Source organism: Physella acuta, unplaced genomic scaffold (assembly GCF_028476545.2).
Source record: "Physella acuta isolate Inbredline_101_S28 unplaced genomic scaffold, ASM2847654v3 ptg000240l, whole genome shotgun sequence".
In the NCBI taxonomy this organism is placed as follows: domain Eukaryota; kingdom Metazoa; phylum Mollusca; class Gastropoda; family Physidae; genus Physella; species Physella acuta.
This window is the reverse complement of record NW_026731759.1, coordinates 651,911-679,050: the sequence shown is the minus strand read 5'-3', so window position 1 is coordinate 679,050 and position 27,140 is coordinate 651,911. Positions and strand designations below refer to the sequence as shown.

The 27,140-nt window shown below is 38.7% G+C and overlaps 2 protein-coding genes across 4 annotated transcripts; both read left to right on the top strand.

The window, feature by feature from the left end:
• The first annotated feature begins 2,531 nt into the window (after positions 1–2,531).
• On the top strand, positions 2,532–12,465 carry LOC131938260 (LIM domain-containing protein A). Its single transcript, XM_059296199.1, has 7 exons — positions 2,532–3,230; positions 3,430–3,573; positions 6,691–7,275; positions 8,077–8,156; positions 8,417–8,655; positions 8,990–9,107; positions 11,398–12,465. The coding sequence occupies exons 1-7, from the start codon at positions 2,708–2,710 to the stop codon at positions 11,509–11,511; spliced, it is 1,803 nt and encodes a 600-aa protein (XP_059152182.1). The 5' UTR covers positions 2,532–2,707; the 3' UTR covers positions 11,512–12,465.
• A 1,667-nt stretch (positions 12,466–14,132) lies between these two features.
• LOC131938261 (uncharacterized) lies at positions 14,133–26,440 on the top strand. Of its 3 annotated transcripts, none has more exons than XM_059296202.1 (3): positions 14,133–14,201; positions 22,348–22,455; positions 24,460–26,440. In XM_059296202.1, the coding sequence occupies exons 2-3, from the start codon at positions 22,440–22,442 to the stop codon at positions 25,977–25,979; spliced, it is 1,536 nt and encodes a 511-aa protein (XP_059152185.1). In that variant the 5' UTR covers positions 14,133–14,201; positions 22,348–22,439; the 3' UTR covers positions 25,980–26,440. The 3 variants fall into 3 exon arrangements, with proteins under 3 accessions (XP_059152185.1, XP_059152184.1, XP_059152183.1); XM_059296201.1 differs by lacking the exon at positions 14,133–14,201 and adding an exon at positions 19,856–19,970; XM_059296200.1 differs by lacking the exon at positions 14,133–14,201 and adding an exon at positions 19,861–20,016.
• The last annotated feature ends 700 nt before the right edge of the window (positions 26,441–27,140 follow it).

Here is a 27,140-nt window from a genome sequence, read left to right as displayed (position 1 = left end):
TTGAGCACATTAGTCGACTCCAGTGTTTCTTCCAGACTTTTTTCTCCGCGGGGGGGGGGGGGGGGGGGTGTCAACATTTTCCATCTAATGGTACGGGGTCGTCCATAAATGACGTCACACTCGTAGGGGGAGGTGGGGGGGGGGGGGGGGGGGTCGGTAATTTTGTGACGATGTGTGATGAGGGAGAGGGGGGGGGGGGGGTTCAGATGGTGCGACGTCACACTTTTGCATTATAAAAAAGAAATGTTAGAAAACGAATTTTAGACATTATTTCTCGTTTTAGATAACTGTTTTAATAAATTGTAATAGGAATTGATTAAAATACTCTATTTTGACAGATTTCAGACAAGATTTAAAAAAAAAATATCGATGTTTTAAAAAAAATTCAACTGCAATTTTGAGGGAGGGTTGCAGGCTGAGGTGTGACGTCATTTTAGGGGGGGGGGTCTGGCTTTTTGTGACGACGTGTGACGGGGGGGAAAGGGGGGGGGGGGGGAAATCGTCAAAAAAGCGTGACGTCATTTATGGATGACCCCCCTACCTGACTCACATAATTTAGTGATGTAGCATCTAATGGTACGTGACTCAGGTAACTTTGTGATGTAGCATCTAATGGTACCTGACTCAGGTAACTTTGTGATGTAGCATCTAATGGTACCTGACTCAGGTAACTTTGTGATGTAGCATCTAATGGTACGCGACTCAGGTAACTTTGTGATGTAGCATCTAATGGTACCTGACTCAGGTAACTTTGTGATGTAGCATCTAATGGTACCTGACTCACGTAACTTTGTACCTAGTTAGAAGTTAGAGCAAGGGATAACCAAGGCGGCTGGACATATCCCCCTGCATGCATGGTCGTTGAAACAGATGAAAGTCATCTTCCCCTTGTGTCTTAGACATGGACTGGGATAAATGATATTATGATCGGTGGTCTGTATCTTAGTGGTGTAACATCAGTGGTCTGTATGTTAGTGGTGTAACATCAGTGGTCTGTATCTTAGTGGTGTAACATTAGTGGTCTGTATCTTAGTGGTGTAACATTAGTGGTCTATATGTTAGTGGTGTAACATTAGTGGTCTGTATCTTAGTGGTGTAACATCAGTGGTCTGTATTTCAGTGGTGTAACATTAGTGGTCTGTATCTTAGTGGTGTAACATTAGTGGTCTGTATCTTAGTGGTGTAACATCAGTGGTCTATATGTTAGTGGTGTAACATTAATGGTCTGTATCTTAGTGGTGTAACATTAGTGGTCTGTATCTTAGTGGTGTAACATCAGTGGTCTATATGTTAGTGGTGTAACATTAATGGTCTGTATCTTAGTGGTGTAACATTAGTGGTCTGTATCTTAGTGGTGTAACATCAGTGGTCTATATGTTAGTGGTGTAACATTAATGGTCAGTATTTTAGTGGTGTAACATCGGTGGTCTGTATCTTAGTGGTGTAACATCGGTGGTCTGTCTTACGTTTTCAAAGACGTAGACTCAAATGGTAAAACTGATTTACTTCTGCGCAAATGGTATTTGTTGTAATTTGAGGAGTTAAGGCAGATAAGCAGACTCAGTGCGACGGACCAATTTAGATAAATTTAGTTAGGCATACGAAGATGTGCAATCTTTTGTTTTTCTCACGTGGGTAGTTGGGGTTAAATGCGTTTCTTATAACGACTTTAATGGCGGGCTATCAACGAGAGACCATTACCTTATATCGGCATCAACAGTAAAGTTCGGTTATAGAGGCAGAAAAAAAAAGTGCATGCGTGTTGATTGTGTATGACAATTTATGACTGAGAGCATAGTGGCGCATATTTCAGTTCCCCTACGTGTATTCTTGTAAACGCATCACAGTTAGCGTTTTAGACTTACAATGCCACAATAAATTTCATACAAAATGCTTCTACATTTCATACAAAAGCTAGGTTTATGAAACAAAATGCTTCTCCATTTCATACAAAAGCTAGGTTTATGAAACAAAATGTTTCTCCATTTCATACAAAAGCTAGGTTTTGAAACAAAATGCTTCTCCATTTCATACAAAAGCTAGGTTTATGAAACATGCTTCTACATTTTATATAAAAGCTAGGTTTGTGAAACAAAATGCTTCTCCATTTCATTCAAAAGCTAGGTTTTGAAACAAAATGCTTCTCCATTTCATACAAAAGCTAGGTTTATGAAACATGCTTCCTCATTTCATACAAAAGCTAGGTTTATGAAACAAAACGCTTCTACCTTTCATACAAAAGCTGTAAGGTGTAAAAAATGTGAGCTGTACATTGTAAGATGTGATGTTATCAAATGTAAGCTGTACACTGTAAGTTTTGAGGTGTATCAAATGTAAGCTGTACAATGTAAGATGTGAGGTGTATCAAATGTACGCTTTAAGATGTGAGGTGTATCAAATGTAAGTTTTACACTGTAAGATGTGAGGTGTATCAAATGTACGCTGTACATTGTAAGATTGTATTTCCTTGAAGCTGGCGGACAAAATAACGTTTTTTACTTGAGGTCAGCTTGCGATGAGATAAGCAACCATCTGATCCATCTTATCCTATGTGCCCGCTAGCGCCAGTTGATACGACCTTTAGACGGACTATAAAAACCAATGCGACCTGCTGGCTGCCAGAACATGACCAAAGTTTGTACTGTGTTTGCTAATTCTTGGTCTCTAGTCTACGAGTACGTGACAACCTGTTTCGATCTTATCCGCCATGAAGCTGTGCAGTATTTTACTGCTGGTGATGGTGGTGTTGCTAGCTATTGATGCTGATGACAAGGTCAAGCCACAAAAGGTCATTCCCAAAAAAAACGCCAAACCACCGAAACATAAAGTGACTTCCACCCAGGCGCCAGTCAAAGACAAGGATTCGAGTGACGAATCAAAAGACGAAAACTTCAAACCAGCGAAGGTAAAGAAGGAAAAAGATAAAAACGACGCAAAACTTAAACAAAGTGTCATTTTAACAACAGCAACTCCACAAGGGGTCAGCAGTAATGACACGGTAACTCCAGTACCTAAAGGCAATAGCACTGTAACTCAGATATCTGATGGTAATAGCACCGTTACTACGTTATCTGAAGGCAATGCCACTGTTACATTGACAACAGTTAATACAACATCTGATGGTAATGTTACCGACCACAAGAGCATGTTACATAATATGTCCATTTCATTTGATGGTACGTCTGAGAACAAGACAGGACAGGAAGCAGTTTGTGCTCCCAACGCCAAAGGTAAATAACGCAATTTTTTTTTCCTAACCTGTTTTACATATTCATTCTCTTTTGATACCCTATGGTTATTGACTAGATTTTAAAATGTTTTTTTTTAATCGAAGCCGCACTGGGAAAACCCTCATATAATAAATAGATTAAAAATTATGAATGTTTATATTTGGAAAGAAAGAATCTAACGTGAGTAGTTTTCTTTAAGATAAGATGGAACTTTTAGCGAAGGACGTCTCAGCGATGTGGGGCTACATTCAAGCTATTAAACAGCCCATAAACCTTCACGTCCACAATGAAGATGGGCACATCCAAGTTGACCACCAGCATAAATGTCACTCTGAATGCAAAGGTAATTCTATTCTAGTGTGTAGCACATTCAAATGGTACAAGTTATGGCGCACTTACCACTTTAAAAAAAAATTTTAACAGAAGTTTGGCAGTTGATTCGCATTAAAAAGATGGCGTTGTTTTGTAAATTAATTTTAAAAATTGACCAATGTACGCTATCTTAATAAAGACTGGATAGGCTTGCTCATGGTTTCTTACAGACAGTTTGCATTTAAAACTTCTGGGAAGGGGGGGTAGTGGTTTTTTTAATTTCGATAAATTTATAGGTGTGATGTAGATGGGGTTGTCTAAAATAGTATCTTTCTCTATCTCTCTCTCCTGCTCTCTCTCTATCTCCCCCTCTCTCTCTCACTTTCTCACTAGCGTCTGGTTTAATGTACGCACAATAAAAAAAAAATAACTTATACACGATTCTCAAGTGATGGTGAACATTATCAGTTACGTCCACTAAATCTATACATAAACCTCTATTCTCAGTTGACGTATGCTCCGTGTAAATTGTCTTGCATCTAGTTAACCCGATAAGACCTTCTGGATTTCATCAATTAGAACTCGACCCCAGCAAGTTTCAAATCGTTGGCCGACCTGTTGTTGCACCTATCCACCCCGGCCATCTATTGTTAAGTTTCAAGCAACCTGTCTCTAGATTCTAATCATCAGGTTCCGTCCAACTTTAGCAAGAACAAGAACTCTTGAGGTAGCTTCCTTTTGGGTTCTCACGCATACGCCTTTCACGCAGTACCCGTTTTAAAACAATAATAAGTGTTGGAGTATCAACTTTTCCTGGTTACAAATCTAAAACGTATTTTCACATTAGATTTTTATTTATTTTTCTGCCTGTCCGTCTATATGTACGTCAACGCGAAAACTTTTGTACCGTGTCAGTTAGGTTGACGAAATTTCATGTATAAGTATTAGTTTTCTATCAAATTTGAGCGATTTCCGGTAAATGGTAGTGGTACACAATCTACTTCCGATTAGTCAAAGGCCAATAACTAAAGCACCGTTTAAATTAGGTGAACGAATTGTGTGTGTGTGTGCGTGTGTTTGTGTGTGTGTGTCTGTGTGTGTCTGTGAACACGATAACTTGAGTACCTTTACAGCTAGGTTGATGAAATTTCATATATATGTCTAAGTATTATATCAAAATTGTAGTTCTGTTTCAACTTTTCAACAATTTCCGTTAAACGAAAGTGGAACTTATTCTACTTTTGGTTTTTCAAAAGCGTATAATTTGAGTACTGTTTCAGATAGATAAATTAAATTTCACATGTAAGTAAAAGATCTAATTCTCTGTCTTCTGCTAAATTTTGAGTAATTTCCTTTAACCGGAATTGGTATTTTGCGCTATTTCCGATATCTCAAAAATACGCATATCTATCTATATATATAATTCTCTTCTGGGATCAGTTAGAAAACAAGCTGCAAGCGCGCCTTTGCAGTCCCCTCTCTTCCTCTCTATCACTACCACCCCCACCCCATCCCCACATGATCTGGTGAGCGGTGTTCACTCTGTTTACATTTTACAATCACAGAGACGGGTTTGGTGACGGCTATTAGGGGCAGATAATTTAGTTTGAAACGATTTTAAACTTAGAGGAGGTAACTAAGAGGAGGCTGCTTTCACGTGGGGGGGGGGGGGGGGGTAGTATTTTTAAGCAAATATTTTCAATGGCAGCATTGGTACTATCGAATTCACAAATTATAAATTACTGAAAAGTAGAGAAAAAAAACAACTAAATAGCGGCGTATGATACGCAGCGGGTCGGCTCGTGAATTTATAAAGTACTAATATTCCGCATTATTATACACACATTCTTTGCTGTTAACCTGATTTTCAATTCCTTTTTATAACATATTCAATTATATTTTAAAAAGTTCAAGTAATTAAAATTTGATTAAAAATCATATCTATATCCCGAGTTACCATCCCACGTAGTCTTATATTAGTATATTCGAGAAAGTTTAAGGGAGATCACTCCCGCTTTATTTTTAAGTATTAAAAATATTAAAAATGAAAACATTTCTATAACCCGATTGCACGGGAAGCGCGCCCTTTTACTGTTGTATAAGAATATTCGAGAAATTATATATATATATATATATATATATATATATATATATATATATAAGGCGGGAGTGTGTGAAGAGGGCTAGACGTGGCCAGAGCGTTGTAACTGACCTAGAGAACTAAAGACCAAACAAATTATTTTTCCTGCTGTCGTCTGACAAACTTTGCGTCAAATAGGACATAATATGAAGAAAACCCGTTTAAAAAAATGTATAATCAAGGACGTTAAGTTAAGTTCTTACTCTTAAGAAAAGCCTGGTGTCATTTATTAACGGCTGCTAAAAAGTTTTCTACATAATTGCTGGAGTTAAAGTTTATCATTTGAAATGTGTTCTGTTTTGTTTTTTAAGATTTTTGTTCCATTTTTCAATAATATAATTTACGTTTAGTTTATCAAGTTTTTTTAAAAATACAGATTAAAGTTAGGGCCTAACCACCTAGGGCCTAACCACCTAGGGCCTAACCACCTAGGGCCTAACCACCTAGGGCCTAACCACCTAGGGCCTAACCACCTAGGGCCTAACCACCTAGGGTTTAGCCAGGGTAGCACTGACGTCCGATGGTTGGTAGCCCTAGATTTAGATTTAGGTTTTTACATCCCAACCCCCGGCAGGGCCTACACATAAGCCTACATGACATGAACATCACTGGCGTCTATCTACCATGGGCTACAAAATGTCGCCCTAGAGAAGCTCCCATATTTCCTATCGCAGCATATCGTGGCAACTCTGTTATCTCTTGGAGAAATATCGTGTTTGGTACCCCCACCACATATATACAATAGCATTATGCTACAGTGTGCTATCTTTAAGTTCGCTTAGATATATTATTTCAATATTAATGTTCGTTATATGCATATTAAACTCAGATATGACCTGTAATATTGACGCTCCCAAATATAAGGAATTTATTTGGTGGGTATTAATGTAAATGTTTTGTTACTTAATGTGCCTTAAAGGATTCTGTTAAATCCATCGCGTCGTGTGCCTACACGTTTCTCGGGTATGGCGCTTGAGGTATTGATACCACAATTTGTTTCTTTTTCAGGAGAGGAAATGATGAAAGGAGATCCAAGGAAGCCTAAAGATGGTGATGGTAGGAAGAACAAAGACATGGACAGGCCTGCTGAAGACGGGAAGTATAGACACGGTCATGAGGGCAGCAAGATCCACAGTACCCGACTCCAGCATGGCCGTCATAGACACCATAGTCATCATACACATCATCATAACAGCAGCACACACGAACATACACACCACAAGCATTCCCATCACGACCATTCCATGCACGACCACATACACCATTCAAAGCACAACCATTCAGATCACAACCATACACGTCATAGTCACAAACATGACCATATACGTCACAGTCACAAACATGACCATACACGTCATAGTCACAAACATGACCATACACGTCATAGCCACAAACATGACCATACACGTCATAGCCACAAACATGACCATACACGTCATAGCCACAAACATTTCAGTGGCCTTGACCTCTCCAAACTTGGTCATCAATCGGGGACACATGTACATATCCACATCCACGTTGAGCCACGCCCACAGCCTAATCAACAGGTTGAGAACTTCGTGAAATCTAACGAGACGCACATTCATCAGATGGGTAGGTTGGTTCATCAGATGGGTAGGTTGTAGGTTCATTAGATGAGTAGGTTGTAGGTTCATCAGATGGGTAGGTTGTAGGTTCAATAGACGGGTAGGTTGTAGGTTCATCAGATGGGTAGGTTGGTTCACCAGACGGGTAGGTTGGTTCATCAGATGGGTAGGTTGTAGCCTCATCAGATGGGTAGGTTGTAGGTTCATCAGACGGGTAGGTTGGTTCATCAGATGAGTAAGTTGTAGGCTCATCAGATGGGTAGGTTGGTTCATCAGATGGGTAGGTTGTAGCCTCATCAGATGGGTAGGTTGTAGGTTCATCAGATGGGTAGGTTGTAGGCTCATCAGATGGGTAGGTTGTAGGCTCATTCAATGGGTAGGTTGTGGGTTCATTAGATGAGTAGGTTGTAGGCTCATCAGATGGGTAGGTTGTAGGTTCATGAGATGGGTAGGTTGTAGGCTCATCAGATGGGTAGGTTGTAGGCTCATTCAATGGGTAGGTTGTGGGTTCATTAGATGAGTAGGTTGTGGGTTCATTAGAAGGGTAGGTTGTGGGTTCATTAGATCGGTAGGTTGTGGGTTCATTAGATGGGTAGGTTGTAGGCTCATCAGATGGGTAGGTTGTAGGTTCATTAGATGAGTAGGTTGTAGGATCATCAGACGGGTAGGTTGTTGGTAGATTGTTGGTTCATGTTAGGGTAGGTTTAGGCAAGTTTGGGATAGATTGTGTTAGTTAGGTTAGGTTCTAATGATTTGTCTTTCGCTGCAATGTTGTGGTTTAATGGAGTGTTTCCCGCTTATCTCTAAGAAAAGCCACTGTTCGCAAGATGTGACGTCAGAACAAGCCCAAACTTTAACTTAACCGGCTCAATATTTTTACGTCAACAAGTAAGTTTTATTTCTTCATTACAAACAATGAAATCGGTCATTAATTTAGTTGATGAAGAACAAATAGCTAAGTATCTCTTCAGTGAAACAAACGCAACACACCTTCACTCCGTTTAGAACAGTCTTATTTCTTTGTGTCTATATGTAGTCACGCTGTATTTCATTACTTTAGAACGGATGAGTTTGTGCTGTTTCTTTTTTTAAATTTGTATGAAACTATGAACAAATATCTGGAGTAAGTCAACATTCTGTTGTACTAGCCAGGACAGAACATGGAGGTGGTGGTGAACATCAAAGGTTTCCCTGTGGCCGAGCAGAACAAAACTTTGGATAACCAAACTCTGTCAGATGGACGGAACAATGAAGGGCTAACCTTGACACAAAAACACGGCATTCACGTGCACGAGTTTGGAGATTTTAGCCAGGGCTGTGCGTCTTTTGGTGGACATTTTAATCCTTTTGGACATTCTCATGGAGGTCGTAATGGTGAGGAGCATGGGTAAGTGTGGTGGTTGTTGTCGTAGTTAAGGTAACTTGGGGTAAGTGTGTTAGTTACTGTCGTAGTTAAGGTAACTTGGGGCAAGTGTGGTAGTTGTTGTCGTAGTAAAGGTAACTTGAGGTAAGTGTGGTAGCTGCTGGCTTAGTTAAGAAAACTTGGGGTAAGTGTGGTAGTTGATGTCGTAGTTAAGGTAACTTGGGGTAAGTGTGTTAGTTGCTGTCGTAGTTAAGGTAACTTGGGGCAAGTGTGGTAGTCATTAGCATTGGTAAGGTAACTTTTAATTTGAATATCGCACTGTTGTACTAATTAGACAACTATTTTATTTATTTTCTAGACACGTCGGTGATTGGGGCAATATTGAGGTGAACAAAAATGGAGATGTCAACAGCACGTTTACTGTTGCGGCAGCTTCTTTGTTTGGTGACAACTCAATTATTGGACGCGGCATTGTGGTAAGTTATGTACTAGCTAAGGGGGACAACTCAATTATTGGACGCGGCATTGTGGTAAGTTATGTACTAGCTAAGGGGGACAACTCAATTATTGGACGCGGCATTGTGGTAAGTTATGTACTAGCTAAGGGGGACAACTCAATTATTGGACGCGGCATTGTGGTAAGTTATTTACCAGCTAAGGGGGACAACTCAATTATTGGATTAGGTATTGTGGTAAGTTATTTACCAGCTAAGGGGGACAACTCAATTATTGGACTGGGTATTGTGGTAAGTTATGTACTAGCTAAGGGGGACAACTCAATTATTGGACGTGGCATTGTGGTAAGTTATGTACCAGCTAAGGGGGACAACTCAATTATTGGATTGGGAATAGTGGTAACTTATGTACTAGCTAAGGGGGACAACTGAATTATTGGACGCGGCATTGTGGTAAGTTATGTACCAGCTAAGGGGGACAACTCAATTATTGGATTGGGAATAGTGGTAACTTATGTACTAGCTAAGGGGGACAACTGAATTATTGGACTGGGTATTGTGGTAAGTTATGTACCAGCTAAGGGGGACAACTCAATTATTGGATTAGGTATTGTGGTAAGTTATTTACCAGCTAAGGGGGACAACTCAATTATTGGACGCGGCATTGTGGTAAGTTATTTACCAGCTAAGGGGGACAACTCAATTATTGGACGCGGCATTGTGGTAAGTTATGTACTAGCTAAGGGGGACAACTCAATTATTGGACGCGGCATTGTGGTAAGTTATTTACCAGCTAAGGGGGACAACTCAATTATTGGATTGGGTATTGTGGTAAGTTATGTACCAGCTAAGGGGGACAACTCAATTATTGGACTGGGTATTGTGGTAAGTTATTTACCAGCTAAGGGGGACAACTCAATTATTGGACGCGGCATTGTGGTAAGTTATGTACTAGCTAAGGGGGACAACTCAATTATTGGACGCGGCATTGTGGTAAGTTATTTACCAGCTAAGGGGGACAACTCAATTATTGGATTGGGTATTGTGGTAAGTTATGTACCAGCTAAGGGGGACAACTCAATTATTGGATTGGGAATAGTGGTAACTTATGTACTAGCTAAGGGGGACAACTCAATTATTGGACTGGGTATTGTGGTAAGTTATTTACCAGCTAAGGGGGACAACTCAATTATTGGATTGGGAATAGTGGTAACTTATGTACTAGCTAAGGGGGACAACTCAATTATTGGACTGGGTATTGTGGTAAGTTATGTACCAGCTAAGGGGGACAACTCAATTATTGGACGCGGCATTGTGGTAAGTTATTTACCAGCTAAGGGGGACAACTCAATTATTGGATTGGGTATTGTGGTAAGTTATGTACCAGCTAAGGGGACAACTCAATTATTGGACGCGGCATTGTGGTAAGTTATGTACCAGCTAAGGGGGACAACTCAATTATTGGATTGGGAATAGTGGTAACTTATGTACTAGCTAAGGGGGACAACTGAATTATTGGACTGGGTATTGTGGTAAGTTATGTACCAGCTAAGGGGGACAACTCAATTATTGGACGCGGCATTATGGTAAGTTATTTACCAGCTAAGGGGGACAACTCAATTATTGGATTGGGTATTGTGGTAAGTTATTTACCAGCTAAGGGGGACAACTCAATTATTGGACTGGGTATTGTGGTAAGTTATGTACTAGCTAAGGGGGACAACTCAATTATTGGACGCGGCATTGTGGTAAGTTATTTACCAGCTAAGGGGGACAACTCAATTATTGGACTAGGTATTGTGGTAAGTTATTTACCAGCTAAGGGGGACAACTCAATTATTGGATTAGGTATTATGGTAAGTTATTTACCAGCTAAGGGGGACAACTCAATTATTGGATTAGGTATTGTGGTAAGTTATTTACCAGCTAAGGGGGACAACTCAATTATTGGATTAGGTATTGTGGTAAGTTATGTACTAGCTAAGGGGGACAACTCAATTATTGGACTGGGTATTGTGGTAAGTTATGTACCAGCTAAGGGGGACAACTCAATTATTGGATTGGGTATTGTGGTAAGTTACTGTAATGATTTTTATGATTAGACTTGATAGGCACATTTCAAATTTAAAAATTTTGTCAAAAACAACGGACAATTGCATTTTTTAATGTAGTTTTTTTAAGCAGAGTAACAATACATTTTATTTTAATAAAATCATAACTTTACCACACGTGTACTGCGATATATTTGCTTTGATTTGTCCGTTTGCGACTTTTTGCCACTGCCAAAATCTTTTTTTTTCTTTGTACGAAGATCCACGCCAAAGAAGATGACCTTGGCCTTGGCCACAGTGAGGCGAGTAGAACAACTGGAGATGCAGGCGGCAGGATCGGTTGTTGTGTTGTAGCTTGGATGAGACCAACATGATCAGACGACGCAACCAACCGACCGTGACAAAATAAATCTTCAGACACCTCAACCTGAGACAAATAGAAATCAAACTGATGATCATTATAACACCTACGCCATGCTATCTTTTTAACTTAAAAAAATGATGTTTCAGTAAGGAAATTGTAATAGCATTGGTCTTAACAATTTATGATTTTTATAACACAACCGTTTAACTAGCTTAAAGCTTAAAAAACGTTTTCTTGTAAATATTTAAACTATTTGAAAATTAAAAAAAAACATTTCTGCTGTATTTCACTTCACTATACACATTAGTACCTGCTTCACTTTGTATATTAGTACAGACAAACAAGCGCTGAGAAGAAACTAAAAACGTATAAAAAGAGTTTTTTTCTAACCTCAAATTACATCTCACAGTGCTACTTCAATTGTCAGTTGATACTTTTAACGACTGATATTAACTTACCATTCGAGTTGGTTAAACGTTAATTTTTTCTCAATAATCTCCACCTGAAACCTATCATTCGAGTTGGTTAAACGTTAATTTTTTCTCAATAATCTCCACCTAAAACCTACCATTCGAGTTGGTTAAACGTTAATTTTTTCTCAATAATCTCCACCTGAAACCTATCATTCGAGTTGGTTAAACGTTAATTTTTTCTCAATAATCTCCACCTAAAGCCTACTATTCCAGTTGGTTAAACGTTAATTATTTTTATAAGTAATGGGAAGTGAGGGACATAATAAAGATTTGCATAGCACAAAAGTAATTGGTGAACCTGAACCAAATGGTCCAGCTCATTGGCCTGGTGAAATCGTATTGGTCAGTTTGACCGTGCTGTGCATTTATCTCACCAGCATCAAACTGCCCCCCCCCCCCCCATACACACACACACAGCGTCCTTGTTATCATTTGTTAAATTTAAACCAAAATAAATCAAGTGTATTTCATTCAGTAAAAACAAAGCGTGTCTGTCTTATGTGTTCAAATGTGTGGTTTTCTTTTCTTTTTTTTTTAACTTGTATACAAAAGTTCTTGATATATAAATAGGAATAAATATGAAATCACATAAAAATGTGGCTGTCATTTTGTACAGGAGCAACGTTCACATGAAATGACATGAAATTTGGATGTCATTTTGTACAGAAGCAACGTTCACATGAAATGACATGAAATGTGGCTGTCATTTTGTACAGAAGCAACGTTCACATGAAATGACATGAAATGTGGCTGTCATTTTGTACTGAAGCAACGTTCACATGAAATGACATGAAATGTGGCTGTCATTTTGTACAGAAGCAACGTTCACATGAAATGACATGAAATGTGGCTGTCATTTTGTACTGAAGCAACGTTCACATGAAATGACATGAAATGTGGCTGTCATTTTGTAAAGGAGCAACGTTCACATGAAATGACATGAAATGTGAATGTCATTTTGTACAGGAGCAACGTTCACATGAAATGACATGAAATGTGGCTGTCATTTTGTACAGAAGCAACGTTCACATGAAATGACATGAAATGTGGCTGTCATTTTGTACAGGAGCAACGTTCACATGAAATGACATGAAATGTGGCTGTCATTTTGTACAGGAGCAACGTTCACATGAAATGACATGAAATGTGGCTGTCATTTTGTACAGAAGCAACGTTCACATGAAATGACATGAAATGTGGCTGTCATTTTGTACAGAAGCAACGTTCACATGAAATGACATGAAATGTGGCTGTCATTTTGTACAGAAGCAACGTTCACATGAAATGACATGAAATGTGGCTGTCATTTTGTACAGGAGCAACGTTCACATGAAATGACATGAAATGTGGCTGTCATTTTGTACAGGAGCAACGTTCACATGAAATGACATGAAATGTGGCTGTCATTTTGTACAGAAGCAACGTTCACATGAAATGACATGAAATGTGGCTGTCATTTTGTACAGAAGCAACGTTCACATGAAATGACATGAAATGTGGCTGTCATTTTGTACAGAAGCAACGTTCACATGAAATGACATGAAATGTGAATGTCATTTTGTACAGGAGCAACGTTCACATGAAATGACATGAAATGTGAATGTCATTTTGTACAGGAGCAACGTTCACATGAAACGACTCTAGAGGCGCCAAAATGGGTTAGAAAAAAATTAGCTGCAGTTTTGAATTAAAAATATAAAAACATATGGGGGGGGCGCCGGGAGTTTGTGCATAACTAGAAAAATACATATAAACCTTTACCTTGTATGTAAGATAACATTTTTTCTCCTCCAAAATATCTAAAATATATCAACGAAAATAGTCCAGATGCTATATATACTGTCAAGATGCTATACATACTACTGTACTGTATTTGTTTTCTACAGCTTAATGTCCCGTCCCTGATCTACGCGTAGATTACCCGATCTAAAATCAATGGTGATTGCCATAAAACCTTTTCAACGATTGGTTGTCGTCACTTTTATCGGAAAATTGTCTTTGGTTTCACTCAAACTTTTTGATTGCTATGTGAAGCTAGAGTGTTTTTATTTACTTGACCAACTGTTTTAATACCCAGACTGTTACACTGAGCAAGTTTTTTTTTTTTTATATGCAACTGAAGTGTTTATTTCACTTAAAGTAGCTTTAGAAGGATCTCAATTTACAATATATTGTGACGTCACAGAGATAGGTTTCCTTGATGTGTACACTTTTTATTTCTAACTAGGTAAGATGGCTGTCCTCTATAGCTAACACAAACTGTCCTCTATAGCTAACACAAACTGTCCTCTATAGCTAACACACACTGTCCTCTATAGCTAACACAAACTGTCCTCTATAGCTAACACAAACTGTCCTCTATAGCTAACACACACTGTCCTCTATAGCTATCACACACTGTCCTCTATAGCTAACACAAACTGTCCTCTATAGCTAACACACACTCTCCTCTATAGCTAACACACACTGTCCTCTATAGCTAACACACTGTCCTCTATAGCTAACACACACTGTCCTCTATAGCTAACACACACTGTCCTCTATAGCTAATACACACTGTCCTCTATAGCTAACACACTCTGTCCTTATTGTCCTCTCTACACACACACTGTCCTCTCTCCACACACACAGTCCTCTATAGCTAACACACACTGTCCTCTATAGCTAACACACACTCTCCTCTATAGCTAATACACACTCTCCTCTATAGCTAACACACTCTGTCCTCTATAGCTAACACACACTGTCTTCTATAGCTAACACACACTGTCCTCTATAGCTAACACACACTGTCCTCTATAGCTAACACACTCTGTCCTCTATAGCTAACACACTGTCCTCTATAGCTAACACACACTGTCCTCTATAGCTAACACACACTCTCCTCTATAGCTAACACACTCTGTCCTCTATAGCTAACACACTCTGTCCTCTATAGCTAACACACACTGTCCTCTATAGCTAACACACTCTGTCCTCTATAGCTAACACACTGTCCTCTATAGTTAACACACTGTCCTCTATAGCTAACACACACTGTCCTCTATAGCTAACACACACTCTCCTCTATAGCTAACACACTCTGTCCTCTATAGCTAACACACACTGTCCTCTATAGCTAACACACTCTGTCCTCTATAGCTAACACACTGTCCTCTATAGTTAACACACTGTCCTCTATAGCTAACACACACAGTCCTCTATAGCTAACACACACTGTCCTCTATAGCTAACACACACTGTCCTCTATAGCTAACACACACTGTCCTCTATAGCTAACACACTGTCCTCTATAGTTAACACACTGTCCTCTATAGCTAACACACACTGTCCTCTATAGCTAATACACACTGTCCTCTATAGCTAACAAACACTGTCCTCTATAGCTAACACACACTGTCCTCTATAGCTAACACACACTGTCCTCTATAGCTAACACACACTGTCCTTATTGTCCTCTCTACACACACACTGTCCTCTCTACACACACACATTGTCCTCTCTACACACACACAGTCCTCTATAGCTAACACACACTGTCCTATATAGCTAACACACACTGTCCTCTATAGCTAACACACACTGTCCTCTATAGCTAACACACACTCTCCTCTATAGCTAACACACACTCTCCTCTATAGCTAACACACACTATCCTCTATAGCTAACACACTCTGTCCTCTATAGCTAACACACACTGTCCTCTAAAGCTAACACACACTGTCCTCTATTAGCTAACACACTCTCCTCTATAGCTAACACACACTGTCCTCTATAGCTAACACACACTGTCCTCTATAGCTAACACACACTGTCCTCTATAGCTAACACACACTGTCCTCTATAGCTAACACACTCTGTCCTCTATAGCTAACACACACTGTCCTCTAAAGCTAACACACACTGTCCTCTATTAGCTAACACACTCTCCTCTATAGCTAACACACACTGTCCTCTATAGCTAACACACACTGTCCTCTATAGCTAACACACACTGTCCTCTATAGCTAACACACACTGTCCTCTATTAGCTAACACACTATTCTCTATAGCTAACACACACTGTCCTCTATAGCTAACACACACTGTCCTCTATTAGCTAACACACTCTCCTCTATACCTTACACACACTGTCCTCTATAGCTAACACACACTGTCCTCTATTGCTAACACACACTGTCCTCTATAGCTAACACACACTGTCCTCTATAGCTAACACACACTGTCCTCTATAGCTAACACACACTGTCCTCTATAGCTAACACACTGTCCTCTATAGCTAACACACACTGTCCTCTATAGCTAACACACACTGTCCTCTATAGCTAACACACACTGTCCTCTATAGCTAACACACACTGTCCTCTATAGCTAACACACACTGTCCTCTATAGCTAACACACACTGTCCTCTATAGCTAACACACACTGTCCTCTATAGCTAACACACACTCTCCTCTATAGCTAACACACTGTCCTCTATAGCTAACACACTGTCCTCTATAGCTAACACACACACTGTCTTCTATAGCTAACACACACTGTCCTCTATAGCTAACACACACTGTCCTCTATAGCTAACACACACTCTCCTCTATAGCTAACACACTGTCCTCTATAGCTAACACACTGTCCTCTATAGCTAACACACACACTGTCCTTATTGTCCTCTCTACACACACTGTCTTCTCTACACACATACACATTGTCCTCTCTACACACACATTGTCCTCTCTACACTCATACACATAGTCCTCTCTACACACACACTGTCTTCTCTACACACATACACATTGTCCTCTCTACACACACATTGTCCTCTCTACACACACACATAGTCCTCTACACACACACACACATGGTCCTCTCTACACACACATTGTCCTCTCTACACACATACACATAGTCCTCTCTACACACACACTGTCTTCTCTACACACAGACACATTGTCCTCTCTACACACACATTGTCCTCTCTACACACACATTGTCCTCTCTACACACACATTGTCCTCTCTACACACACACACACATAGTCCTCTACACGCACACACACATGGTCCTCTCTACACACACATTGTCCTCTCTACACACACACATTGTCCTCTCTACACACAAACAATAATATCTACTTTACACACACACACACACCTTCACGCGTAGTTCATTAAATTTTTCAACCAAGATGGGCGCTACGTGCTACTTTCATTATATCGTATTAATTCTAATTACAAAATAAACCTCTCATTTACGTGTGTGTTGGTATATAAACACTGTATATGGGTGGTTTATGTATATAAAAAATTATCCTTTATGTGTTTAATTCACTTTATTTTGGAAGGGCGCTTCTCGGCCTTGTGGCATTTGTAAATACAAATATTTCTCATGGTCTAGTGTTCTAACCACTATTTTGTCACTATGCCAGTTTATTGATACTGCACTCCCCCCAAGAAATTAATTTATTACAGTAGAAACAGCCGGCAGTAATAAATGTCTGTATATTTTCTCCACAGTGTATCAAACAATCGCATCCATTGTGTGTCCATCTGTTTTAAATTTATGACCGCGTGTTATCAATGTGTTATGACTACACATCGATGCTACATTGAACTGTTTTATCTACTGGGACCTTATCTCTGATAAAAACATTAGCCTGCGTGGCGTGGCTAGGGTTAGAGTGGTCCGTATTATTATGCTTTGGGTGGGGGGCGTCCGTCTCGGGCGCCGATCTTAGAGGGCACTAGAAGGTTCGGGGAAAAATTCATTTTAAACTTTGTTGCTATTGAATTATCCACAAAGTTAAGAAAAGCCTGCTACAAAACTTTACATGCTGATAATAATGTTGCTACCATAGCGTGTAACAGTAAAATATATACCATTAAGAAACAGTTTCTTTTAATACGGTTCACCTATAGGGGGGGGGGTAAATCTTATAACACGTAGAATAGAGTAAATCAGAATTATCTAGACTGGATTGAGGAGTAGATAAATCTTTTAATACCTAGACTAGAAACCAATTATATTAACATGTATTGTACGACTACGTGTCAGTAAAAAAAATATATACCATAAAGAATAAATGACCACTAAAACCCGCTCTACCAACTTTTTCCAGGATTCGCCAATGCAGATCGGGAGAATCTACACCTCATTGGTGAAAAGATAAATCTTTCAACTTTTGAAGAAGTAAACCAATATTAACCACCCTCTAATAGTGCAATTAGCACATAGTTTCGGATATAGTTCCGGCTATAGTTACGGCTATAGCTACGGCTATAGTTACGGCTGTAGCTATGGCTAAAGTTACGGCTATAGCTATGGTTATAGCTACGGCTATAGTTACCGCTATAGTTACGGCTACTAGCCCTCAAAACCAAGTTTAACTCCGACCACGGTACAACTTGATGACTGCAATACTTAGGGTCAATCTAACTGAGAATCCAAAACTGTAATATACTTGTTCCAAAATTGTTCTAAAGACACGACCAAAAGTGGACCAAATAAGCTTACATCTTCTACAAACCACCGTCTTCGATTTCAGCTTACTTTTTAAAAATGGATTTGCTTCCATAGCCTTTGTCCAACCAAGAACAAACTACACGGCAGCATTTGTTTGATTTTGGAGTTGTCAATCCTAGTTGAGTGGCTGTCCCCGGCTATAGAGCTTCGTCTGCCCCGGGGTCTGAAATCAAAATGTTTCGGTTTAGCAACCACGAGCTCTACCGACCCGACCACGCCGACTCCTAAAATTTTCTGATTTTTATTCCATTTTGACTCCCAAAGAGCATAGGCAACACTTCATGAACTAACACGGTTCATTTTTAAAGCTTAAACCCTGACAATTCACCCCCACCCCCACCCCCACCACCCCCACCACATCTCTTTCTAACGATTCTTAAATAACTGTTTTGGTCTCCACCTCTTTACCCGTGGATTCCAGACTCGCAACTATCTAGTGGTGTTGTCTTTCTGATGGTGTGCCCTATCCACTACCTTTTCGCGTTAACTGTCTTTCTGATGGTCTGCCCTTATTTCATTCTCCACTGTTTGTCTAGCCCCGAGCCACTCAGTATCACAGTATATTTAGTCCACAACCAGTTTAAAAATGTCCATAAGTAACTTTTTTTCTACGAAAGCCATCACGATTCCCTGGTGATAAAATTTTATTATGAATTGATAAATTAATACTGAAAATGTAGAGGGAATTGCTTTATTTTTTTAGAAATTTTAGGCTTTTTAAAATTGTTTTTAGTGTAAAAAATAGGAGGTCAGAAAAATATCATTTCTGTGTAATTTGTAGAGTCAATTAACAAATACCGTAGACATTCCTGCTTTCCAATGGTGCCCAATAAATCATGATGAATGACATCGAATTTTTCGTAGCAAACGTGTAAGATTGAAGGGGTGGGGAAATTTTTTTTTTCATATAGTTATAAAATGCATAATTAACTCATTTAAAAACTGCCATTTCCGTTTTTGTTTTCTTAAAATTTAAAATGGACAAAGAATCCAAAAGTCCATAAAACTCATTATGATATAATATAAATCAGGATTTTAAATAATTGTAATCATTTTCTCCTGAGCATATCCCCTCAAATGATTGGTCAACTAATGTAAATTATTACGGTAACCTCTCAACTGGGACCACTAATTAACCAACTCCAGCCACACTACTGAGAATCATCTTCCTTCCGTATTTATCCCAGAATATCAACAGCGGCAAAATGTGCCTTGACGTGCCGCCTGTGTTCAATTGAAACAGAGCAGTCATAAATGTTGACACAACCTCACTAGAAGTGCCATGGTCCAAATTTGCCAAGATAGTCAATCGTTGAACTGTCAGCTCGATGATTGCAGTTATAATGTGTGCACAAAGACAGACCCAATCAGAATTCTACCAAGCTTCTTACAGGGCCTACATCCAAAACACGAACAGTCATGTGTCTGACGACTGCTAATAGTCGCGTGCAATGTTTCTGTTACTGTGGGAATGGGGGGTATGTCGATAACGAAAGCTACTGTGTAGTTTAATGAGAGTTACTGGTAGGATTGACAGTTTTACACTCTTTCTATTTGTTAATATTGAGCTGTCCTGAAGTAACATTAATATTAAAATACATGACGTCTAAGCTAGCGTTAGTAAAATGAAAATACTTTAGTGAACTGTTTGAAATGTGAACACAAGTTGATAGTTCGTGGTCTACCAAGATTTATTTAGATGACTTAAATAAAAGTCCAAGTAAAGTTTAAAAAATGGTAAAAAAAATAAATTAAAAAAAACAAACAGTTTATAATAACAAGCTCTTATAATTGCATTAAAAGGAAAAAATAAATATAAAGAAAAATTAATTAAACATTTAATCAAATGTGTTTATGTCACATTAGATTGTTATTGGGTTTTGATCTACATGTCAAGTTTGAAACAAATTTATTCGAAAGTTTAGACTCGTGAAGGACAAAGCAATGAGACGAAATACAAAAGGCATAATGAATCAAGTTAAATAATAGCTTGCACTTATGTCATAAAAACGTTTATTAAAACACGCTCTATAAATAAATATGATGCATCACTTTTTATTTAAATATACAGAAGAGCTTAATTAAGTCGTTATTATATGTATTGAATTCGCTTGTTAACATTTTATGAGTGATCCACGCTTTTCTTTATAACAGTGGTGCATAATTCTATATTATAATTTTAAGAGGATTATTTTTCTCTTATTTTGCGAAGATTTCAAGGTTTTAGTTGATTTGGTCACAGTGGACTTTAACCATAGTAGGCTTTTGACCGCAGTGGGCTTTTGACCACATTGGGCTTTTGACCGCAGTGGGCTTTTGACCACATTGGGCTTTTGACCACATTGGGCTTTTGACCACATTGGGCTTTTGACCACATTGGGCTTTTGACCGCAGTGGGCTTTTGACCACATTGGGCTTTTGACCGCAGTGGGCTTTTGACCACATTGGGCTTTTGACCACATTGGGCTTTTGACCACATTGGGCTTTTGACCGCAGTGGGCTTTTGACCACATTGGGCTTTTGACCACATTGGGCTTTTGACCACATTGGGCTTTTGACCACATTGGGCTTTTGACCACATTGGGCTTTTGACCGCAGTGGGCTTTTGACCACATTGGGCTTTTGACCACATTGGGCTTTTGACCACATTGGGCTTTTGACCTAAAAGGGCTTTTGACCACATTGGGCTTTTGATCGCAGTGGGCTTTTGACCACATTGGGCTTTTGACCACATTGGGTTTTTGACCGCAGTGGGCTTTTGATCGCAGTGGGCTTTTGACCACATAGGGCTTTTGACCACATTGGGCTTTTGACCACATTGGGTTTTTGACCGCAGTGGGCTTTTGACCACATTGGGCTTTTGACCACATTGGGTTTTTGACCGCAGTGGGCTTTTGACCACATTGGGCTTTTGATCGCAGTGGGCTTTTGACCACATTGGGCTTTTGACCACATTGGGCTTTTGACCACATTGGGCTTTTGACCACATTGGGCTTTTGACCGCAGTGGGCTTTTGACCACAGTAGGCTTTTGACCACAGTGGGCTTCTGACCACAGTGGGCTTTTGACCACATTGGGGTTTTGACCACTGTGGGCTTTTGACCACAGTGGGCTTTTGACCACAGGTGCTTTGACTAGATCGGGTTCAGGTGCTATTGTACACTGATGTCCAATCGTTATTTGGGTTTTCCTATTATGTGATATACAAAAGTACTAACATAAGTACTAACAAAAGTACTGACAAAATTAATAACAAAAGTAATAACGGCAGTTATATCATGATAAGAGATGCTAACATCGTATCGACTTCCACATCACAACTTCAATGATGTATATCATCTGCCTTAGTCTAGAGTAATTATAGCAAAATTAGAGTAAAAGAAGTATTTTGGCATGTGTTCCCTAAAATACTGAGCCATTACAAATACATGGAACCCATCTCCTCCCGTCTGTAGACTGGGGGGGGGGGGGAGATCTTGTTTATGGCGGTCCAGTGTGTCGTTAGTGTGTGATTGGAGGGGTGGGGCCCGGGTACTTGCTGATAGCGTTAAGTAATCCAAAGTTCTAATGACGCCAGCGTGTCAGTCCCAGGTAGTCCGCCAATAAACGGTCAGCTCGATATGTTCCTGCCCGACCAGAAGCCCAGCTGGCCGCTTCTTGTGTCCGCGACTGGCTCTCTAGTGTAACATGCATCTCTAGCCTAAGGAATCCAACTGTGTGTCTACATTGTGATGAGCTCATCAAACACTTCAGTCACGGATATGGATGATTTCAGCTTATATGTAGATCAGACGTACAATGTAAAATCTAGCAAGTTTATGTTTGTCATATTTTGGTGTCCAATTCTATCTGTAGGTAGATAGAAGAGGATACACGTGAAAGAGGATTTTATTTTCACCAATCTGGTCCCCTGATGTACGGACATTGTACGTTTATTCATCACAGCCATGGAGAGAAAAGAAAGTAAGATTACTAGTCCCTTAGTTCAGGTATATATATATATATATATATATATATATATATATATATATATATATATATATATATATATATATGCATATACATATATATATATACATATATATACATGTATATATATACATAGATATACATATATATATATATATATATATATATATATATATATATATATATATATATATATATATATATATATATACATGTATAAAAGCCTTTATGTCCTAGAAACTGTTTTTATTATATATAAAAATTATATATATATATATATATATATATATATATATATATATTATACAGATAGAAAGATTTTATATTGTATATATATATATATATATATATATATATATATATATATATATATATATAATATGTATTTATATAATATGTATATATATATATGTATGTGTGGGTGGGTGTGAGTGTGTGTGTGTGTGTGTACACGCCACTGTATTTACAACTCATTTTGTTTTAAGTGATTGAGGTGATATTTTAACATGTTAATTTTTGTTATACAACACTAAAAACACTGTGTCGAAGCATAAAATTGAGCAACAAAAATTAAAATGTGGAGTTAATTCTTGCGTCCACCCTCTACAACGACATATGAGAGCTCAATATTTCCCTAAAGACTCGACTGGTGGGTCCCACCTAAGACCGTCATACCTGTGTATGAACAGCTCCCATATGTTTGCTTTGTACCGTTTCGTCCAAATACCGAGAAGTGAATTGCTATTGATTAAAAGAACATGGGAAAACTGTTGACAATAACAAGCTTTTAAATGCTTTAAAAAGAAGTATATTTTGATATTTAATTAATTTACAGTTCTAATATCCTGAACTTTATATAGGTTTTGTTTTACGCTATTTAGTATATGAAATCTTGCAAATGTTACGTATAAATTATTGTATTTTAACCCCCCCCCCCCCCTCCCCGAATATAATTATCATCTTTCCTTTTTTGCCCAAGACACATAGGGCCGCCTAAGAAAGCTCCCTCCACTTTTGTCGGTCATCGACAATGTTCCTGGCAGTCCCCCATGACATTCCTGCCACTGCCACATCATATAAAGTTATGTAATTATTTCGTTTACCACCATTTTTACGTTACAAAAATACAAACTCTTAAACACCACCCCCCCCCCCCTTTTACAAACTTGCACACACACACATACACACACACAAACACATGCATAGAACATAGAACTACAGAGAGTTTTGAACATTATTTTAAATTAACAGCTACTAGCACATAAAAAAAAGTTACTAGTACATCAAATAACAGTTATTAGCACATTAAATAATAGTTACTAGTTCATCGAATAAAAGTTACTAGTACATCGAATAACAGTTATTAGCACATTAAATAACACTAGTACATCGAATAAAAGTTACTAGTACATCAAATAACAGTTATTAGCACATTAAATAACACTAGTACATCGAATAAAAGTTACTAGTACATCAAATAACAGTTATTAGCACATTAAATAACACTAGTACATCGAATAAAAGTTACTAGTATATTAAATAACGGTTAGTATAGTTACTAGCACATCATATAACAGTTACTAGCACATCAAACAACAGTTACTAGCACATCAAACAACAGTTACTAGCACATCATATAACAGTTACTAGCACATCAAACAACAGTTACTAGCACATTATATAACAGTTACTAGCACATCAAACAACAGTTACTAGCACATCAAACAACAGTTACTAGTACATCAAATAACAGTTACTTTGTCATGTACACGATGTGCCCAATTTATGTCACTTTGTCACGTTTAGAGAATCAACAGAATAGTTAAATGAGAATCACTCCCACCAATTCACTATGAGTTATCAAGAAAATGTCGTGAATTAAAATTATAATTAATCAGGTCCCATTTTGTTATTTTACCCTATGAGACCCCACGTCGTTGTACCGCTGTCATTGTGATTGTTGTTTACATTGTTGAACCTTTCCACTATTGTCCCCAGATCGAGGCTTGCTGTGTTTCTCACCACGCCGCATCAGGCCCATGAAATGTATCGTCATAGGAATTGTTCTGGTGAACGCCCTGCTCCTCGCTTTGTCCATCGGCTGGAAGTCTGCGGACACGGTGTCTGGTTTTGATGCCATCCCCGGGGAGGGGCGCCTGTCTGTTGATGCCACCAAACTTGCTGCCACTGAGACTCAGAGACCGGCCCTAAGAGTCCAGTACACAAAGACCCGACGGGTGAGTCCAGTGTCCCACACACACAGAGAAGAGAATCAAAAGACAGCCTGTGGCTACAGAACCACGGCGTATTTGTTTGATCGGCCAGTTGTATTAGACCAGCCGCCGTTTTTAGAACACACCAAACAGATGAGTTGCTTCGAGCAAGGAAACATCGCGGCATTTGGGGGTCGTTTTGTTATGTTCGTTAACGCTCTAGTTAACCCCGACAAGGTGGAGAACACAAGAAAAGGTGGGGAGAAGATGGAGGAAGTTTGGGATCAGAAAGAAGAAGACGAGTACTTCCGGCTCCTCCCCGGCTTCTTCCGTGTACCGTGCACGTCTAAACCTGTGATTGAGTTTGAGCCACCCGACCACCTGGTCCACTGGATGGAGATGCTGGCCTGCTATAAAACCAACGAGACCGACCTGCTGAGTTTCCCCAAAGTTTCCAGCGTCACCCTGGCCGTGCAGCGCTACGAGTACGTCAACCTTTACCACACCATGACAGATTTCTACAACGCCTTTGTCCTCATGTTGATCTTCGGCGTAGCGCCCTCGAAGCTCAACATTCTGTTTGTTGACGCCCACCCTGTTGGCACCCTTGACGACGTGTGGTCGACACTTTTCGGGCGGTACATCAGAGCCGGGCGGTTAGAAAGTCCAACTTTGTTTACAAATCTTCTCTGGGCACAGCTTGGGTATTTTAGTCCACTAAACGACCACAACAGTTTACAAGTTCCGTATTTAAATGAATTCCGTGAATTTTTCTTGATCCAACATAACATCTCCACGTCCCACGTCATCAACTGCAACCGTCTGAATGTGGTGGTCATCTGGCGACACGACTACGTGGCCCACCCACGCAACAAGCAGGGCACCGTCGTCCGGAAGTTTGAGAACGAGGAGGAAATGATCGAGTCCATCAAGAAAACTCTGGGGCGGGGGTCGAATGTTCGAGGCCTCCAGCTGGACGCCCTGCCCATGAAGGAACAGCTTGAGATCATCGCGAGCTGCGACATCCTTGTAGGCATGCACGGGGCGGGTCTCTCACACATCCTGTTTCTCCCCAGTACCAGCGGGGTCATAGAGCTCAAGCCAAACTACTCGAACCCCGCCCTCATACACTTTGAAGCGTTTGCACGCTGGAGAAAAATCGTGTACTCAATTTGGATAAACAGCGATCCCTTAAATGAAAGAGAGTCTTTTAAAACCTATATACCTGGTGACGTGATACAGCTAGAGGTCGAGAACATTTATTCCAAGATTTGTAGAAACGTTCATAACTATAGAGACCATTAGAATTGTAGAGATCAGTTGAATTATATGATCATAAAAATTGTAAGGGTCATTTGAATAAATAAAACGGAAATTATTAGCATAGCAAATAAAGGGATCATTAGAAAAATAAATTTTGTAGGAATTTTTAACTGAACAAAATAGAACTTTAACTTACCAATTATAGGGAACAAAAACTTAACAATGTTAGGGAACAAAAACGAATCAACTATCGTGAACACAAACTTAACATCTAGGCGAAAGGAAACATAAACATTTTTAGGGATTACAAACTTACCAATGATAGGGAACTAAAGCTCATTCAAGATTGCAGCATATGTGGTTGACTGCTGAATTGTTATATGTTGATTGTTTTATCAGCTGATTTATGTTGTCATGTGTACAAGATGCCAGGTACACAAATCTTTCAAGCAAATGTCTGACATACTATCTGTATTATTTGACCACAGTATATATATATATATATATATATATATATATATATATATATATATATATATATATATATATATATATATATATATATATATATATATATATATATATATATATATATATATATATGGGGAATCATTAGCATGTGTGAATGTATATTCGTGTATGTCCTGTGATTGAGATCCAGTAAGAACTGTACGGACCACGTACACTTCCACAGTTCACTATTCAAATCTACGAGGCACGTTTAGAGTTGCCTTTTGTTAATGATAAGGGTTTATTAAAGAAAATAGTTAGCTATGTGCCTTTAAAAAATGTCCATCTGAAAATGACAGATATCCATATATTTAACTGTTACATTTATATATTTCGTATTGTTACAAGGAGAACAATTTGATTATGTTCAACAAACTACTCTGTTATATTTTATATGTTATTTTACATGTATTTTTCACAAGTATTCCATGTTTAGTTAATACATTTGCGCATATGCTCTTGTGCGGGTTGATAAATATATATATATATATATATATATATATATATATATATATATATATATATATATATATATATATTGTGTGTGATTTTCACACTGTTGTCTGTTGTGTTATAAATTCACCTATGTATGATGATTTATCTCACCGTGATAAAACAACACTTGAAATTTATCAAGTCCTTGTTATAGAAATGTTACAGAAAACATATTTTTAAAGTCTTGTTGTGATCATT

Excerpts from the sequence above, each read along its gene's own strand:
- LOC131938260 (XM_059296199.1), top strand. The coding sequence starts at position 2,708 with ATGAAGCTGTGCAGTATTTTACTGCTGGTGATGGTGGTGTTGCTAGCT. Across the intron at positions 3,231-3,429 it reads TTGTGCTCCCAACGCCAAAG|ATAAGATGGAACTTTTAGCG; the intron begins GTAAATAACGCA and ends GTTTTCTTTAAG. Across the intron at positions 9,108-11,397 it reads TTATTGGACGCGGCATTGTG|ATCCACGCCAAAGAAGATGA; the intron begins GTAAGTTATGTA and ends CTTTGTACGAAG.